Source organism: Mobula birostris, chromosome 3, assembly GCF_030028105.1.
Source record: "Mobula birostris isolate sMobBir1 chromosome 3, sMobBir1.hap1, whole genome shotgun sequence".
Lineage (NCBI taxonomy): Eukaryota > Metazoa > Chordata > Chondrichthyes > Myliobatiformes > Myliobatidae > Mobula > Mobula birostris.
Window position 1 is genome coordinate 204,019,150 of NC_092372.1, and position 17,780 is coordinate 204,036,929.

At 37.5% G+C, this 17,780-nt stretch overlaps 1 protein-coding gene across 2 annotated transcripts in view; it reads right to left on the reverse strand.

The window, feature by feature from the left end:
- Positions 1-17,780, reverse strand: part of wdr37 (WD repeat domain 37) — a 137,277-nt gene that overhangs the window by 67,610 nt on the left and 51,887 nt on the right. For both annotated transcript variants that reach the window (XM_072254004.1, XM_072254002.1), the window contains 5 exons: positions 17,091-17,187; positions 14,902-14,997; positions 13,346-13,410; positions 2,114-2,249; positions 406-477 (listed from right to left, as the gene is read on the reverse strand). In XM_072254004.1, coding sequence (XP_072110105.1) covers positions 406-477; positions 2,114-2,249; positions 13,346-13,410; positions 14,902-14,997; positions 17,091-17,187 — 466 coding nt within the window. The remainder of the gene's footprint in view (positions 1-405; positions 478-2,113; positions 2,250-13,345; positions 13,411-14,901; positions 14,998-17,090; positions 17,188-17,780) is intronic.

Consider the following 17,780-nt stretch of genomic DNA (forward strand, 5'->3'; position numbering starts at 1 on the left):
TCTGTTTTTTTGCACTACTTATTTTTAACATAACTATTTAATAGACATATATAAACTTACTGCCGCTCAGTATTTTTCCTCTATATTTAACATATATTTCATTCTACTGTTGCTATAAAGTTAATGAACTTCATGACATGTCAGTGATAATAAACTTGATTTTGAAAGAGACTGGAAGTGAAAGTGGTCAAGGGTAATACGTAACACATTTTACAGCACATCTGACCTTATCTGTGAGACGTGGAAAGTAAAAAAAACAGGTAGGATGGCACAACTAATTCAGTTTTCTAAGATAAATTTTACCCTGTTTCGTTTTTTTAAAACTTTAATCTCAGAAGGATTTCCATTGCTTTATACCTAAGTACTGCATATATTTAACGACATTAATTATGAAAATGATCTCACCTGACCCTGCATGACCCACGTATTTCAAGAGACACTTCCCTGTCTCAATACTCCACAACATAGCACTGTGATCTTTAAAGAAAGATAATAAACAAGACCGGAGTTAACCAGTAATACAGACCATGTTTTCTCTTTTATAACTGTTTTCAATGTGAACAGAGGCTATCCAGTTTACAAACGTAGAGGCTTCAAACAAAAATAAATGAACAAAAGATGCTTGTGTGAATCAATTAACAAATGAGGAAACAGAAGTATAAAAACACATCAGGTCGGACGTGGAATAAATAACAAAGTTTAATTTCAATTGGATTGTTTAAAAGAAAGGAAACATTCTATTTTATTCAGATTAAAATTGTAAAATAGAATTGATTGTGTCCAAGGATATAGCCAGCAAGATCTATTTGTTTATCAGTTATATCTTTTAGCAGCTTGCAAGATTATTCTGGAACTAGTTGGAACTCTCGATGAAACATCCACTCCCCCCCACCCCCCAGTATATGAAACATCTCAATAAAATTGCTACCAAATAAACAGAATAATGGAATGTTGCAAACTTGCCAGTTTAAGGGGTCCAAAAAGTTACCCTCAATGTCACAATCTAAGCAGAACTTGAGGACTCCTTGCACATTTCTACCCCTCATGACTTGATCCAGACAACATTCTTTTGAAAATAGTGGAAAACGCTCAATGAAAGGAACTCTTAATCAAAGTGATGATAAATTTTAACCAAAGGAAAATGATTTACAGTAAACCTTTATGCAAGACTACTCCACTGTAGATTATTACTACCAGCTAATTGCCATTCATTTCAGATTATTCTAGTTGACCGATGACATATTAGGATATTACCTAACTTGAAGCAACCTTTAATAGCTCATGTATCATTTTAAAAATCCTCCATTTGGCCAAATAAATTACTTTTCTTTTACAAGTAACTGAAAACAATGCAACACATTCAATGAATTGCCAGTTAGTGTACGTTGTTTATTTATATATCAAAGCAATAAACCACTGACCATATTATATACCATTTATTTTACTTTTGATCAGAGAACCCCTTCTTTCTGGTCTTCATGATCACACATACTGCCGTGACTGAGAAACTTAGTGGAGAGACACACAAACTACATTTGCAATTGTCCATTTTTTTTAGGATTACTCTGATTTGGCAGATGTCTTCTGCCAAATAGATATAAACTATTGCTACATTGTTGTACATCCCATGTCAATGGTACATAATCAGCAAAGCTTTAAGTAACAGAGGCAAACTATGAAATGCACTTTCATCAACTTTGCAGATGCAAGCAAATTAAACTGATGTAGATAGGCAAATTATGAGGACAAATTGTTGGGTACTTCATAATAAATATCTCAGGGCAAAGATTTCAGGAGTCAGAGCTTTAGATCATGAAAGGGATTTCCACACATACATCAGAAATCCATGCTCCCGATGTTCACATGACATGAAGTGGAAGGTTTAAAACAGTACTTCAGAATCATTCAAAAGAAAGCTTGAAGAACAGCAGTAAATTGGATCATCAACAAAGAGCAATGTACAAATCTGCATGCACTTGCAAAATGGAAGTTTGTTTGTTGGTGGTTAGGGAGGAGGATGATTACGAAAACAATAAAGGAATAGGATACAAACTTCACAATTATAGCAGAATTGAAGAGAGTCCCTGAAAAACAATATGAAGTAAAATTTTACCAGCTGATGCTGTGCCCAGCACCACAGGCTGTAAGCGTGTGACACTGACATCCCAAATCCCATCCCTGTGTCCAATGTACTCTTTCACCAGCTGGCAGACAGCCCGAGAAGTCGTTGTCTTAAAACTTGATACAATCTTTCAAAAAAGAAAAAGACATTAAAATGTTGTACATATGCAGTTCTTTTGTGTATTTAAAGGACACAAAACTGAATTGCCTTATGTTAGATTCAAAAAGCACCACTTGCCAGGTTAGTAACTCCACACTGATGCTTGCTGAAAGTTTCCATAATGCCTGATAGGTGATTTCAGTCAGATTTATCCTGTCTTGTATTTTTCTCCAGGAAAAATATCAGCAATTTTCTTCAGGGGAATAACATTTGCTAATTACTTCTGGTATGTTCAAGACATACATCCACTCTACAGGTGCAATTGAAATTAATCAATTGAACAGCTACAGCTGTGAAAAGGCCATCAGGGAGAATGCCAAAGGATATATGTGACCTTTCAGAGGTGGTGGCTGAGATTATTCCAATTAAATTTTCACTATGCAGATATAGAAATTTCATATAATTATGTCAGCATTGAAACTCCATTTGGATAAATGCATTCAAACAAAACAATCTGGCGAAGAAGTCATGGTTTTATAACAAGTTGGTCACTTGGGGGCTCGCGCACAAATTAAATATAGGTAAAGATAAAATACCCCATTGAAAAATCTAAATAACCTCAATTGCTTTAGCTAGTGAAAAGCCTATTTCCTCCAGTAACTGATGCAGCTGAAATTCTGAAGAATCTGATGGTCATTTTGCTTTAAGTCCTACAAGCGTGTGCAAGCAATCTGACTTGCATGCACCACCATTCTTACCCAGCCAATACATTGTCATATGAACTGGTTGCATCACCAACAATAATGGAGGGGCCACTGCACAGAATCAGAAAAAACTTCAGAGGGTTGGAAACTCAGCCAGCTCCATCATGGGCACAGACTCCCGAGGATAGCTTCAAAAGGCAATACCTCAAGAAGGTGGCATCCATCATTAAAGACTCCCATTATGCTCAGGACATGACCCCTTTTCATTGCTACCATCAGGGAGGAGGTACAGGAGACTGAAGACACACTCACAACGTTAAGGAACAGCTTCTTCCCCTCCGCCATTAGATTTCTGAACGGACGATGAACCAACCCATGAACACTTACTTATTTTTTTCTCACTTTTTGCATTGCTTATTGACTTTATTATACATTTATTTCATATCGTAATTTATAGTTTCCTTTACTGCACTGTACTGCTGACTCAAAGCAACAAGTTTCAAGACGTACGCCAGACATATTAAACTTAATTCTGATTCACAAGTTCTTGTTGCCATATTTTGCTAGTATTCCTCTCTACTTTTGTTAAAAGATGTTCTTTTCTGGTAATGTTGCTGCTAAAGGAGACTAAAGGCTTGCTAACAGCAGGAGGCCTACTAGGAAGAGATTCAAACAGGATGAGGACAAATGAGAACAGAAGAGAGGAAAACAGAGCAATACAGATATATTGAAATACAATACAATGCATCCTGTGGAAATCTTGAGTAATAGACCATGCAGGGAATAAGCAGACCAGGCAGTGACTACTGTTCCTACATCGCTTTCATTTGTTCTCTCTGTACTCTTTTATCCTCCTCCTTTTGCGTCTCTTCCTGAAATGCCAACTGCGACTAGCACAAGAGATAAGATGAGATTGAAAGCTCTGTCAACATTATTAACAACACCTTTTATGAAGTAAATTATGGTAAACTATCACCGCAAACAATGAAGAGTCGAGCGATGGTGAAGCAAATTCGAGGGATGAACCATGCTGGTGCGTTGCACAATCGAAGCAGATGGAGTTGGAGTGAGCGATTCGGAGAGGAGTTATTGAGGCAGAGGAGTTTCGATGTATGTCCAACTAACCCGGGTGCAAGGTTGGATCGCTTTAAGCGCCAACCCAATTTGAAGAAGTCGAGAACAGCTTTGGGATGGGTGGGTGGCAAGGACTAGACCCAGAGCATTTTGCTGCAGCAGGGCCCAGTCCTAGTGGGAGGCACGATCTGCTGTTTGGCCTAAATAGACTGGAAAGGCAGGGTGTCAGGACTGGGGGCGAGAGTCGGGCTGGTTTCGCTCGCTTTCCCGTGATGTTCACTCCTCTCTCCGCGACACTGAGGCTGTGAGGCTGCCCTGGCTGTTGTGCTTCATATCTGTGAGCTTCCCAGCGATTTGTTCCACTAAAATGATGAACTGAGAACAAGGCTTGGGCCTTCTCCAGCTATTCAGACATAAAGACTCAGTCTGGTTTGGAATGCTACTGCTTGCTTCTATTGTTTGCTGATTTGTGTTTTCCTCTCTTTCGCTGTGCGCATTGGGTGTTGTTTTTTTTTAATTGGGTTCTTTCAGGTTTCTTGCTTTGTGGCTACCTGCAAGCAGACAAATCTCAAGGTTGCATAACTTGTACATTCTTTGATAATGTACTTTAGATCTCTGAATATTGAAGAAAACGTGTTAAAGCACAAAGCAATGGCACAGGAAAGACCACAATTTGCTCATTCTGATGAAAGGTAATCAAACTGAAATTTTAGCTTTGGATCTCTCTCATATGCTACCTGAACTGTTGTTACTGGCATGCTCTATTTTTATTTCAGATTTCTATCATCCGCAATATTTCGTAGTCAACTTGCTTTCTCTTCCTCTCGTTTAATTGTTTCCTTTCAAAAGATCAAATTCATTTTGTGAAGTCGATCAACATTTAAAATCAGAAATTCAAAACTAATTTGACTTTAAAATGCTTGACATTGTGTGCGTGTGCGTGTGCATACATACACACACATACACCATGGCAGCATAGCCGTTAGCACATTGCTATCACAGTTCAGGGTGCCAGAGTTCAATCCCTGAATCCTCTGTAAGGAATCTCTGCAAGTCCTCCCTGTTCAGAGACAGGGATGTGTGGGTTTTCTCTGGATGCTCCAGTTTCCTCCCACAGTCTAAAGATCTACCAAGTAGGTTAACTGGTCACTGTAAATTGTCCCATGATTAGGTTAGGGTTAAATCGAGGTTGCTAGGCGGCGTGTCTCAAAGGGCTGGAAGGGCCCATTCCTCGTTGTATCTCTAAATAAATAAATACATAAATAAATAAAATACACATATACGTAAATGGTTATGAGATTAAAAAAGCATCCAGGCAACATAAGAATTGACTAAAATTTTCCATAATTACTGTACATGACGAGAAGAAATTAAAACAAGTCAAGGTCCTCTATAGTCAGAACAAGGGGAAATTATAATTGAGGACAAAGAAATAGCTTAATAATTAAACATTGGTTCTGTCTTCACAAAGAGGACACAAGTAATCTCCAAAATAAGTTAGGGAACTGAAGGTCTAGAGACAAGAGAAACTGAAAGGAATTATTATTAAAGAAACTGTTGAGAAAATTAATGGGGCTAAAGGCTGATAAATCCCCAGGACCTGCTAATCTGCATTCAAGTGTACTAAAAATGGACCTAGAAACAGCAGATGCATTGGTCATCTTCAGAAAATCTTTAGATTCATTCTTTACTAAACACTGATTATGCCACAATTAGAGTATTCTGTGCAGTTCTGGTCACCGCACTAAAGGAAAGATGTGATTGTGTAGGATATAGTGCAGAGGATTTTCACCATGATATTGCCTTGTTTGGAGGGCTTTTGGAACACAATTGAATAAGTTGGGCTTCTTTCCCTGGAGAGAAGGAAGCTGAAGGGTACTTGACTGAAGTATACACGAATATGAGAAGCACCGGGTAGAAAATCAAAATCTTTTCCACAGGAAACAATATCAAAAACAGAAGGCACAGTTTTGAGATGAGAAAACAATAGGATCTGAGGGGCAATTTTTTAATTTAAATGTAGCGTGCTTGGTATCTGGAATGTGCTGCCAGAAGTGGTGGTGAACTTCGATACAACTGTTACATATAAGAGGCATTCAGACAGGCACTTAAATAGGAAAGCCATAGAATGTTATGGTCCTGATGTAGGCAAATAGTATAAATGTACATGAACAAAAAAATTGACATGTAGGTGGTGAGCCAACAGGCTCATTTCTGTGCTCTACAAATCTATGATTGAGGTAGGGCAAATACAAGTTCACTATTTTACAAAGTAGGGAAGGGAAAAGTGTAGTGGGATACAGAAAAGTCCAATGTCAGTAGCAGGAATATTGCTGGCTCCCTTATAAAAGGTGCAATAAGAAAACAGTCATTATGATGTATAAAAGGGAAATCATCCTTAATAAGTCTTTTAATTTTAAAATAAAATTAAAGTAAAATAAAATATTTATTTTACTCATTGTTTGTCAGTCTCTGTGTGTAGTTTTTTCATTGATTCCACTGTATTTCTCTGATCCACTGTGAATGCCTGCTAGAAAATGAATCTTAAGGTAGTATATGGCGATATAGACATACTTTGACGATACATTTTCTTTGAACTTTATACATTGAACAAGGGTTTTTTTTAAGGATGTAACTGGTAGAGTTGCACAGGCATAAGGGAAGAGTGGATATGATGCAAGATGATTGACAGACAGGAAACAGAGTAGGGGCACTCTCATTTCAATTGACAAGTAGTGATTAGTAAGATACTGCAAGAGTCAGTACCTGCACCCAATAATTCAGATTTATAAATGGTTTGGATAAGGAACTTCTCTAACTTTGGAGATGACAAACCTGGAATTGGGGCTGGGGCAAGAGTGAGAGCCATGACAAGGATGCAAAGAGATTCCAAGCTGAGTTGTGCTAGTGGGAGAATGTCCGGCAGTTGCAGTGTAACATATATTAATGTCAGGTTATCCAATTTAGCTTTAAGAATAGAACAACTGAATGGTGATGAATTTGGAAAAGGGAAGTGGAGACTAGAGCTGTGTGGCCTTATACACTACTAAGCAAAAATGTGTTCAGTTGGTACTGAGGAGGCAAATGCAATGTTAGCATACATTTTGAGAAAACGAGAATATAAAAACAAGAATGTAATGCTGTGGTGTTTTAAAGCATTGGTTATATTACACTTGGAAGTATCATGAGCAGTTTTGAGCCCCTTTTCTACGAAAGGGTGTACTGGTTGTTATGTACCCCGTAACTGTGTTGCCAAACCAGCAGAAATGGAACGCTCGTTGGAGTCTGTGATTACTAGGAACTAATAAAACTTTATTAAAGAAATAAGTAATACAGTACTCTAATCGTAAGGATATAAATGTAACAGGTTAGCAATGATAATACACACATACACACAGAACCAGGGTAATAGGAATCAACCAAGCTCTATCGCAGTCTAGGGGTAAAATGATCAGTCTTAAGTGAAGCAGAGTTCAGTTCAGTTTAGTGCAGTTCGAAGTAGTCGCTGTTGTTGCACCGTTGGAGAGAGAGTGGGAGAGAGTGGGAGATGCAATTGGTTTCAGGCAGACCTTTTGATGTCTTCGCAGTTAGTTTTGGGCAGAACTTTTTATGTCTTCTAATCCCGCTGTGGTCACCGACTGTGACCCCTCCATTCCAGCTACGATTGTTCTTCCGCAGTGAACCCGGCACCCAGGCAAGGGTGGACACACACCCCAGGTTCCCACCGATCGTACCTTTACACCCTGTGAGCCTCTGATCGGTTCCCGCGAACCAGTCCTCCAAAACTCCCACCACTTGTCGGGGCACACTGCTCTTTCCAGGGTCTCGTGGCGTGTCTCGTGCCTTAGCAAACCTGCTCCTTTTATCCCCCTGCTGGGGTATCACCTGTCCATCAAACTTCAAACAGTTCAGGTTCAAAGCAACCGGTCTGTCAATATCTGAATTGTGTTTCTTTCCCATTCATCCCTCTCTTCTCTCTTATTAACATTTTGAATGTTTCTCCATTGTCTTTCGTTATCCCATTAGCATCATTCGTCCGTTAGCTCTGCTTGGTGTCACACATGACATGGTATTGGAGAGAATCCAGAGGAGTTTACAAGAGTGACCCCAGAATTTGTAAGAGTTATGTACTTGGGCCTGTATTGCTAGAGTTTTGAATAATGGATGGGGTGGGTGGAATCTCATTCAAACCTATAAAATATTGCAAGGCCTAGATAGGATAGAGGTGGAGAAGATGCTTCCTACAGTGGGGGAGTCTAGGACCAGAGGACACAGCTTCAGAACAGAAGAAGGGGGTTGATTGGAATAATAAATCAGCCATGATGGAATAGCAGAGCAGACTCAATGGGCCAAATAGCCTAATTCTGCTCTTATGTCTTACGGTTTTCAGTCAAGAAAGTACATTGATCTTCTTTACAAGATTATACGAGTACTTGATGAAACCCCATATGGAATTGTGTATCATTATCTGGGGAAAAATATTCTCGCCCTGTAAGGAGTACAACAAAGGGTATTGACTAGATTGATTTTAGAGACAGAAGAATGGAAGGACTGATGTTAGGTGATTAGACCGTTAAAAGTATAGAATAATGAGAGAGGTTCTCAGAGCTCTCCAGTGTCCAGAGTCAGTTGCCAGAGACTTAGGATAGGAGTACGCCATTTAGAACCAAGATCAGGAGAAATGTCCTCACCCAGTACACGGTGAACGTGCAGAACTCTCTATACACAGGAGTGGATATCACATCACTGAATACATTCAAGACTGATCTATTCTCATTGTGTCAAGGGAATCAATGGAACAGCAGAGAAGGCAGGAACAGGATACTGAAGTGAATGATCAGCTATAATTATTTCAAATTGTTGAAGGGCTGAATGGCCTAGTCCTGCTCGTGTTCTGTTTCCATGCTGTTGCATATAGCTCAGGTTATCTTTCAGATTAACAACAGGCAAAGCTTCCAAACACTATTTCTTTCATTTCTATTCATTGAACTGCTGAACAGAATACAATGTGGAACCCTAAGAGTGTTGCAATAATTGTACTCTACAAAACGTTTGATCAAAAAGACTAACAAGCTTAGTCAAAATGATAAGCACTTTGTGTATTATCTAAATTCAATGAATTTTTCCATTTTGTTAGGAAAGAATTGGTAATTAAAGCAGGGAAAAAGAACTTCAATTATTGCATATGAAAAGATAAAATTAGCAAAAATGCAAATAGCTGTAAAGCACATAATCCAAGTTGAGTATACAAACATCAATTAATGCCAGGTGTTAAACACTGGTAGCAAACTTAATGGATCTATTTTATGGTACATATTTAAAGAAAATACGTTTAGACACTGATTTTTGTTGACTCATTTGTGCACTCTTATTTTAAATCTTGAAAATGATGAAAGTAAATGAACAATTTATAGTGGGATTTGAGTACCACAACTCTATTTGTCCTCTTTTCCACATTATCGCAAGTTGATTGGTACTCCAGAATGGGCACTCTCAACTGTGCCAACATGACATTCCTATTTCATAAGACCATAAAACCACAAGATATAGGAGCTGAATTTGGCTATTGGCCCATTTACTACAATTACTCCTCAGTCATGCAAACCAAGCTGTAGATACTATTAAAAGCATGCTGACACTCTTAAAATGAGAAAGGTGGAACTTCATGAGTCCTAAATCGTAGAGATGATTTTTTTTTAAAATGTGATCCCCATAACACTGTATACCACCTTAACTATGAACTGATTCCACAACCTATAGACTCACTTTCAAGGACTCTATAGCTAATATACTCAGTTTTTTTTTACATTTGAACAATTTGTCTTCTTTTGCACATTGGCCATTTGTCAGTCTTTGATTGTGTGTAGTTTTTCATTGATTCTATTGTATTCATTTGTGACTGCCTGCAAGAAAATGAATCACATGTATAGTGACATATACATACTTTGATTATTTTGAATATTGTTCAAAGTAAATTTAATCAATGTTGATGCAGCAGTTTGTGGTAGGGACACTAAAATCAAATTGAAGTCTACTCCAAAAGTTTAAAGAAGAGAAACAAATAAGAAATTAAACGAAAACTTTTAAAATTCTGAGGGAACCACAGAATAAATACAACACATTCACTCCATCCCTTAAGGCATTTATAACTTTCTCAAAGTGCACCAAGGTACAAGTTTATTAAACAAACTGGTGTTACGCATTGCCAAAATCAAATCTGCCAAACATATAGAAGTAACTAAAGAGCTGCAAGGATTTTCTATGATACAAAAGATGGCTCAAAATGAACTTTAAAATAAATTTGCAAAAGCAACACCTTAGTACTTTGAAAAGCAACGCACTAGTCGATTTGCACATCATGTATAGAACTTCTGTAATTAAATTGCTGTACAATGGACTATATTTTGTCAAGAGCATTTCCCCAAGATATCCTTAGGTATCAAGTTTTTTACAGTCACACCAGTGCTATGAATTTTACATTAGGTTGTAAGGAATTTACAGCAAAGAAACAGTCAGTACAGAGGCAAAGCTAGTTAAACTCTTCCCTTACAGATGATTTAATCCTGACCTCCATGGGGAATTTGTAGTGTCCCTGTGACTACATAGGTATCGTCCGGGTGCTCTAGTTTACTCCCACATCCCAAAGACAAAATTGGAAACTTTATGTTACCCTAGTGTACAGATGAACAGTAGAATCTGGCAAGAATTTATGAGTGGAGAAATGGGATTGCTCTGTGGGTTAACATAGTTCAATGAGCCAAATAGTCTCTTTGTATATCACAAGGAAATATGAGCCACTTGGTTCAACTGGCTATGGTGTAAAACATTCTGCTCCATTCCCTCTAATGGACATCTAAATTTGGAATGCTACAAGTCCAATTCACTGAATTATTGGTGGACAGTGGGGAGCTACGTGGCTTCAGTCATAGCTAGGACTAGGCCTCAGGTTGTGGTGTTGTCTGTTTACAACTGCCCAGAAGAGAGGCGTCGGAGTTGGTGCTCTCTACCGCAGGCGGTGTGACTTGGCATCCAAGCTGGAGTCGGTACAGTCCCCAGCGTCTGCTCAGCAGAAGACAAGCTGTATTGTGCTTCCCTACAAACTGTTGCAACATTCGCGTACTCGGCTTCTTGGATTATATTTTTGTGTGTGGCTGTATTTTACTGATCTCTTATAGGTGCTTGCTCTCTCATATATGCTATATATGTCTTGTGCTGTGTGTGGCTATTGATACTGTGGCTCCTGAGTAACACTGTTTCGTTTGGCTGAATTCATGAGTATTCATGTATGGTTAAATGACAATTAAACTTGAACTTGAAATGCCCCTTAAATCCATCCATGCTATTTAACTCATTCACTCTAGGTGGCAGCAATTACATTTTCTAAATAAAGCTTAGCCTATTTAGTGATTAACCTGCTGATGCTTCTATTTCAGCTGTACCTAATTTATCATGTTCACTGTATCTACACTATATTTCCTCATATGGCAAAATAAACAAAAAATACATCATCCAAAAGCTGGAAGAGCATGAACATCTAGATCTATTTTCTTTAGTATTGTGAAGATTACGAAATATTAGTCATAGAGGCTCACACACTATGAGTCAGGAACTACAGTTGTCAAAGTGAGACTTTGGTATGAAGATGACAGGGAAATAAGAATAAAACACCCTACTGTGTGGTAATATTAAATTCTGCAGACAAGAACAAAATATGTGGCAGATATTCTTTGTGGGAAAACTAAATATTAAAAACAATAAAATAAAACAGAAAACGGAAGAGATAGTTAACAGAACAAGCAATATCTGTGCAGAGTATTCTGCTCTTGCTTGAGAGTTTTCCTGAGCTAGGCAGATAAGTAAACTCTAGTCCTGGCATAGTTGCACAGTAGCTTGAAGATGGTTTTATTATTCACCAACACGTTACAGTACGCAAGGAAAAGAGTAAAAAGACCGTATTTATCAGCATTCTCACAAAAGATAAGATTCAAATATTGATTAAAATTCCTTCGATTCATAAATGTGCTTCTGACTAATGAATGAATAATTATATAATGGCCGACCTGATGTCAAAGGTTAATTGCTTAACAGTGCAATAATAAGTAATCAACAACAGCAGTAAACTTTCAAGTAAGCAATGAGATAGAGTAGCTAGAAATAAAGCAGCAAACCACATTGGGGGGGACATGACACAGAGAAAAACAGTGTTTACATTTCAAGATGATGATTTTTCACCAGAACCGTTCTGATGTGAGCTTATCATCCTGAAATAGTCAATGTATTTCTCTCTCCTGAGGCGTTATCCAACCTGTATTTTCTATTTTATTTCAAATATCTGAACTATTTTGATCTTGAATAAGATAACAGAAATTAATTAGCAGATTTCTTCAAAGGTTTACTTTGCAATTGCTATTTAATGCACAACTAACTTACTACACAAAATAAATATACTACTTTGTTATTTAAGTAAATTTATTTACTTTATTCTTTCCTTCCTCATATTCTCTTGTCTACTAAGGAAGAAAAAATTTCCATGGAGTAAAAGCTTTGTCCATGACTAAATAGGGTTGCTTAGCAACATGTATAATATTCTCTAGAGTTTTATACCTTCAACATTGCAATCATTGCAAAGGTTATTAACTATACATGCTAAACATCTTACTAACCCTAGCTACAGAATAAGTTATTTGAAAACTGATGCTCACTTTTGTTAGTATTTTATTTCTACTTTTACACTCAAGTTAAAAGGACAAACCTAATTTCAAACACACATTTGTACATTGTACGCTGTTAAACACGTTATCAATGTTTTAACAATGAATTATATGGTACCAAAGGCATTGGCTGTTACATTATTCAAAACACACCTCCAAGTCCATTAGACTGCAATAACTCCATAACGGTTACCAGATGATGCAACATGCAAATGGATTCACTGGAAAACAAATTACCCAGGAGTCTCCACCCCACAACTCCCAACTTCCCATGTTGAAGTTCCGCGCTCCAGCTGCTTTGCCTGGGAAAGAGTTTGACCGCTACACCATGAGCAGAAAAAAAGACTTAAAGTATATCGCTTGCAGGAAATGAAGGAGTATTAGAGTATAATATTTCTAGATCTATTTGGACCACATTCTTTCAAGATCACTCCATCAAATAAACATCATTATTTAACCCCAAAAAAAATGTAATGATCTGTCAACTGTTTTCTTATTTACTAAGAAAGTAACAGTTTTTTTAAAAAAGCTTAAAATTACTGCTTCTTTAGTAACATTTGGATGGAATATTAATTTAAGTAAGTTCAATTTTGGAAGAAACAACATTTCATGATTTATGCACATCAACAACATACCTTGCTCGTAGAGGCCTTGTATGTCGTTTTCAGTTTTTGAGATAACTGGCTGGTGCTGTGACTGGCTACATAAATACAGATAGAACCTTGGTCAATCAGTGAATGACGTACGCAAGTGAGATAATGAATGCTAAATATTTATGAACAGGATATGTTCATTTCTACTCCATTCTCTTTCAGTGGCTTCCAACTTTTACTCTTTCAACTGAAAATACAGAGCTTCTGCAGATGCTGGGAATCTTAAGCAACATGCTAACTTGTAGACCTTCTCATCCCTTTTTTATTCTGGCTCTGTCCTCTTCTTTTCCAGCCCTGATGAAGGGTCGTGGCCTAAAACATTGACTGTTCCCCTCCATAAATGCTGCCTGACATGCTAAGTACCTCCAGCATTTTGAGTGTGCTCATCTTTTAACTGTACGAGTCAGTTAATCTCCTCAGCAATTCACTTAATCATTTATGAGATAGCTTTCAGCCATACTGGCTATAATTTCCATCCTAATAAAGCCTCTTGCCCTACATTTAAAAGCCTGTGCAGACTTCATCAATAAAACCACATATTAATTGTTTCTTTTAATGCCAGTCACACAAGATGCTAGCTTATCTCCTTTGAAAAGAAACTCATGATTGTTAGTTTGAATTTAAAATGGTGATACAAAAGGTTAACTCTATAGCTGCTGTAAGAACACAAAAGTAAAGTCACTGGAGATAACTGATGATAAATATCGTACACTTTGCCACCTAATTTAGGTCAAAATGATAAGGCATTTATATAAAATAAAACTCAAATTAGTTATGTTTTAGAAAAGGTGGAAAGAGTTATTAATCATTCATCAAAGTTACTGGTGAACGCAGCAGGCCAGGCAGCATCTCTAGGAAGACTGTACCTCTTCCTAGAGATGCTGCCTGGCCTGCTGCGTTCACCAGCAACTTTGATGTGTGTTGCTTGAATTTCCAGCATCTGCAGAATTCCTGTTGTTTGTTATTAATCATTCATTCTCGTTTCAATTCAATCTCTGAAAAGATTCAATTTTAAAATATAACGAGTACTTATATTCTGCTTAATGATGCACATAAGTCAATGTCCCAATCAAAAAATTCCAGTGAAAACACCATTTAGTATCATTGACATCTCAGCACAAGATGGCGCCATTTAGTTATCATGCTGTGGTAGTGAGTCACCATCATCCTTAATATTTTCCCTTCTCCTTGCATACATCACACTCAACTTAAATATAGTAAATTTTCAGAGTTGTGTAATAACATACTTTAAGATTTATTTTTACATATTAACCTACTAGTCATACATTATTCCTTTTCTTGATTTAATTTTTGAAACTGAATTTACATTAGAATTTTCATTAGAATGTCTTATTTTACAAGGATATTGAAAAACAACTATATTTTTTTCTCTCCAACCTCTCACCACTGCCTTTAATTTAACAAATTGAGTTTCTAAGTTTCCAATTTGTTTCCTTATGGAAGGGCTGTTCAAATTATTTGCAACATTATGGCTGCAGAATGCCAATATATCCATGTATAAAAAATATTCCATGAACCTTTTGCCTTCAACTGTCCTTTGCTCAGATCTCCCCCATCCACTGTCTGGCCTTCAGCAGTTAAACGATCATTCAAGGTTTCAATTTCTCTTCGCACTGCAGGGCAAGAAAGAAAAAAAACAATTAGATTTGCCAAGGACATTGTGAATGAAGCCTAATTGAATAGACTAATAATGTACGGAAAATTTATGGCCCATTTATTCTATATAAAATGACACATGTTATTAAGAAATAAAACTGTTATGTACTCTGCTAGAAATTGCTACAACATGTGAGTGGATATTTTTCATACAATTTATAGAACCAAGGTTAGTTGGAACACAGAATACTGCAGAGGAATAGGTCAATCAGCCAATCATGTATCTGCTGATCATGATGCCAATCTAAATTGACTCCAGTTGCCTGCACATGGCTGCATTCCTCTATTCCCTAGTTGTTCATGTGTTTATCTTTAAAACACTGTTATTGCACACCCCACAGCACTGTGTTCCAGGCAACTATTAAACTTGCCTCAAAAACCTCTTTCAAGCTTTCCCCCTCTCACACTAAACCTATTCCCTCTTATATTTGGCATTTATGTCCAGGAAAATGACTATCAACCCTATCTATGCACCACTCAGTTTTAAATACTTCTTTCAGATCGCTACTTAGCCTCTCTCACTCCAGAGAAAACAGCCTAAGTTTGTCTAAGCTCTCCTTATAAAATCAGAAACAGATTTATTATCACTGGCATACGTCATGAAATTGTGTTCAAAGGACAAACATCCAATTTGCGCAAAAAGAATAAATGTGCAAACTATTAAAAAAGTAAACAAATAATACACAGAACATACACCACAGAGTCCCTGAAAATGAGTCCACAGCTATGGAGCCAGTTTCGTGCTGAAGTGAGAGAAACCTGACAGCTGCAAGGTAACAACTCTTCCTGAACCTGGTAGCATGGACATAAAATCTTGCACCACCTGCCTAAGGGAAACAGGTCAAACCCAAGCAAGTGGGACAGGCTCTGGTAGGGGATCTTGGCCCACATGGAAAAGTGAGCTGAACACTGATTCCACCTCTACCTTCGGCCTCAACACCTCAACCTTTTTAATCTGGCTCGGCTCTTAAAATGGGTTGAACGTCGGTTCCTGTTTCTCCTCTCTGATGGCAGGAATGTCAAGAAGGCATGTCCCAGATGGTAAGGGTCTATAATATGAAAATCACCTTGAAGCATCACCTCTTTAAGAAGCCCTTGATGGCAGGTAGGATTGTGCCCATGACTGTTGATACAACCATCTGCAGCTTGTTGGGATCCAGTGCCTTAGAGCTTCCATACCAGGTTGTAATGCAACTAGTCAGAATGTTCTCAGAATCTGCAGAAATTTGCAAGGCTCTTTGGTAACATACCAAATCTGCTCAAACTCCTAATGAAACAGATCCGCTGGCATGCCTACTTTGTGACTACATCAATATGTTGGGCCCAGGATTGATTTGAATCTATAGTGTGCAACTAAAATTATACACAATGCTCCAAATCTCACCTAAACATGCAACTTTTTTTACTCAGTGTCCTGAATGAAGGCGGCAAGCACGTCCTATGCTCTCTTTACCACACTATCCATTTGTGTTGCCACCTTTCGGGAGGTACGGACTTGCATCCCTAAATCCCTCTATACATCGATGCTCTTAAAGGTCTTATGAAAATAGAATTGGAACATGGGTTTAGGGCTGTCAGTTGACCCAAGAATGAAGTCCAAGAATGAAGAATGGGTGCTCAACAGCATTTACAGCATGCAGTTGCTTCCACTGTATTACCTTTGAAAAAGATAAAATCAACAACATTTTGACTACAAATACAGAAACTGTTTCATGAAGGTAGAAAATGTAATACAGGAGCGAAAGATGGTGCCAGAGGTTTTTGAAGACCTGGCAAACCTCTTCCTGTTCATCCACAAAACAGTTTAATTCCCTCTCATCTCATGTCTCTTTTTTTATTTTCAAGGTGGTTGGGATTCTTTTTTTTAAATTGTGAAGCTATTGTAATCAATTCCATACTGCTGAGTTATTATGGCGATACAGATTGAATTAAAATTTATCCATTGCGAAAGGACAGCAGCTTGAAGATGATATTTCTCATATCCCATATAACAAAAGTCTAGAATATCTTTTGACATCTCTCAACATACCAGGACACATCGGATACTCACATTCAATATTTTCAATGTACAAATTTTCAAACTCTCGTTCAATCTGTCCAAATAGTTCCAGCAATGTTTGCCGAATTGTTGGTGGTAATTTTGAATCCTAGAGAGAAAGTAAAATTAAGAGTCACCAATAGAAAACACATCTTTCCCAAAGTGCTGCTACGGGATCACCACTTTATTCAGAAAACAAATGGTTTGCTTGTTTGAGTTTCTGAACCAAAGATAAACTTATTTTTCTCTACACATGGGCTAAGTTCTGCAGTAAAAATGCTCAAAACAAACTATAAAGCTTGTGTTTCTAAGTGATTCAAGTAAGTGAATCTTATTGCAGTAGGTTCTATACAAAAGTAATACAGTGTATTTAACCATTTGTTTCTGCAAGTATTCACTTGATAAAAATGCCTAAATGCTTCCAAGACTAATATCCATTCAGTCAAATTTCGATATGCCTTCCATCTCGTTTCTCTAGTGAACACTTGGCATCTATTTAAAATCAATTCAAAAAATTTAAAACAGAAGTTCATTGAAAATACACTCAGTGGCCTCTTCATTAGGAGCATCTACTCATTGATGCAAATATCTATTCAGCCAATCATGTGGCTGCCACTCAATTCATAAAAGCATGCAGACATGGTCAAGAGGTTCAGTTGTTGTTCAGACCAAACATCAGAATGGGGAAGAAATGTGATCCAA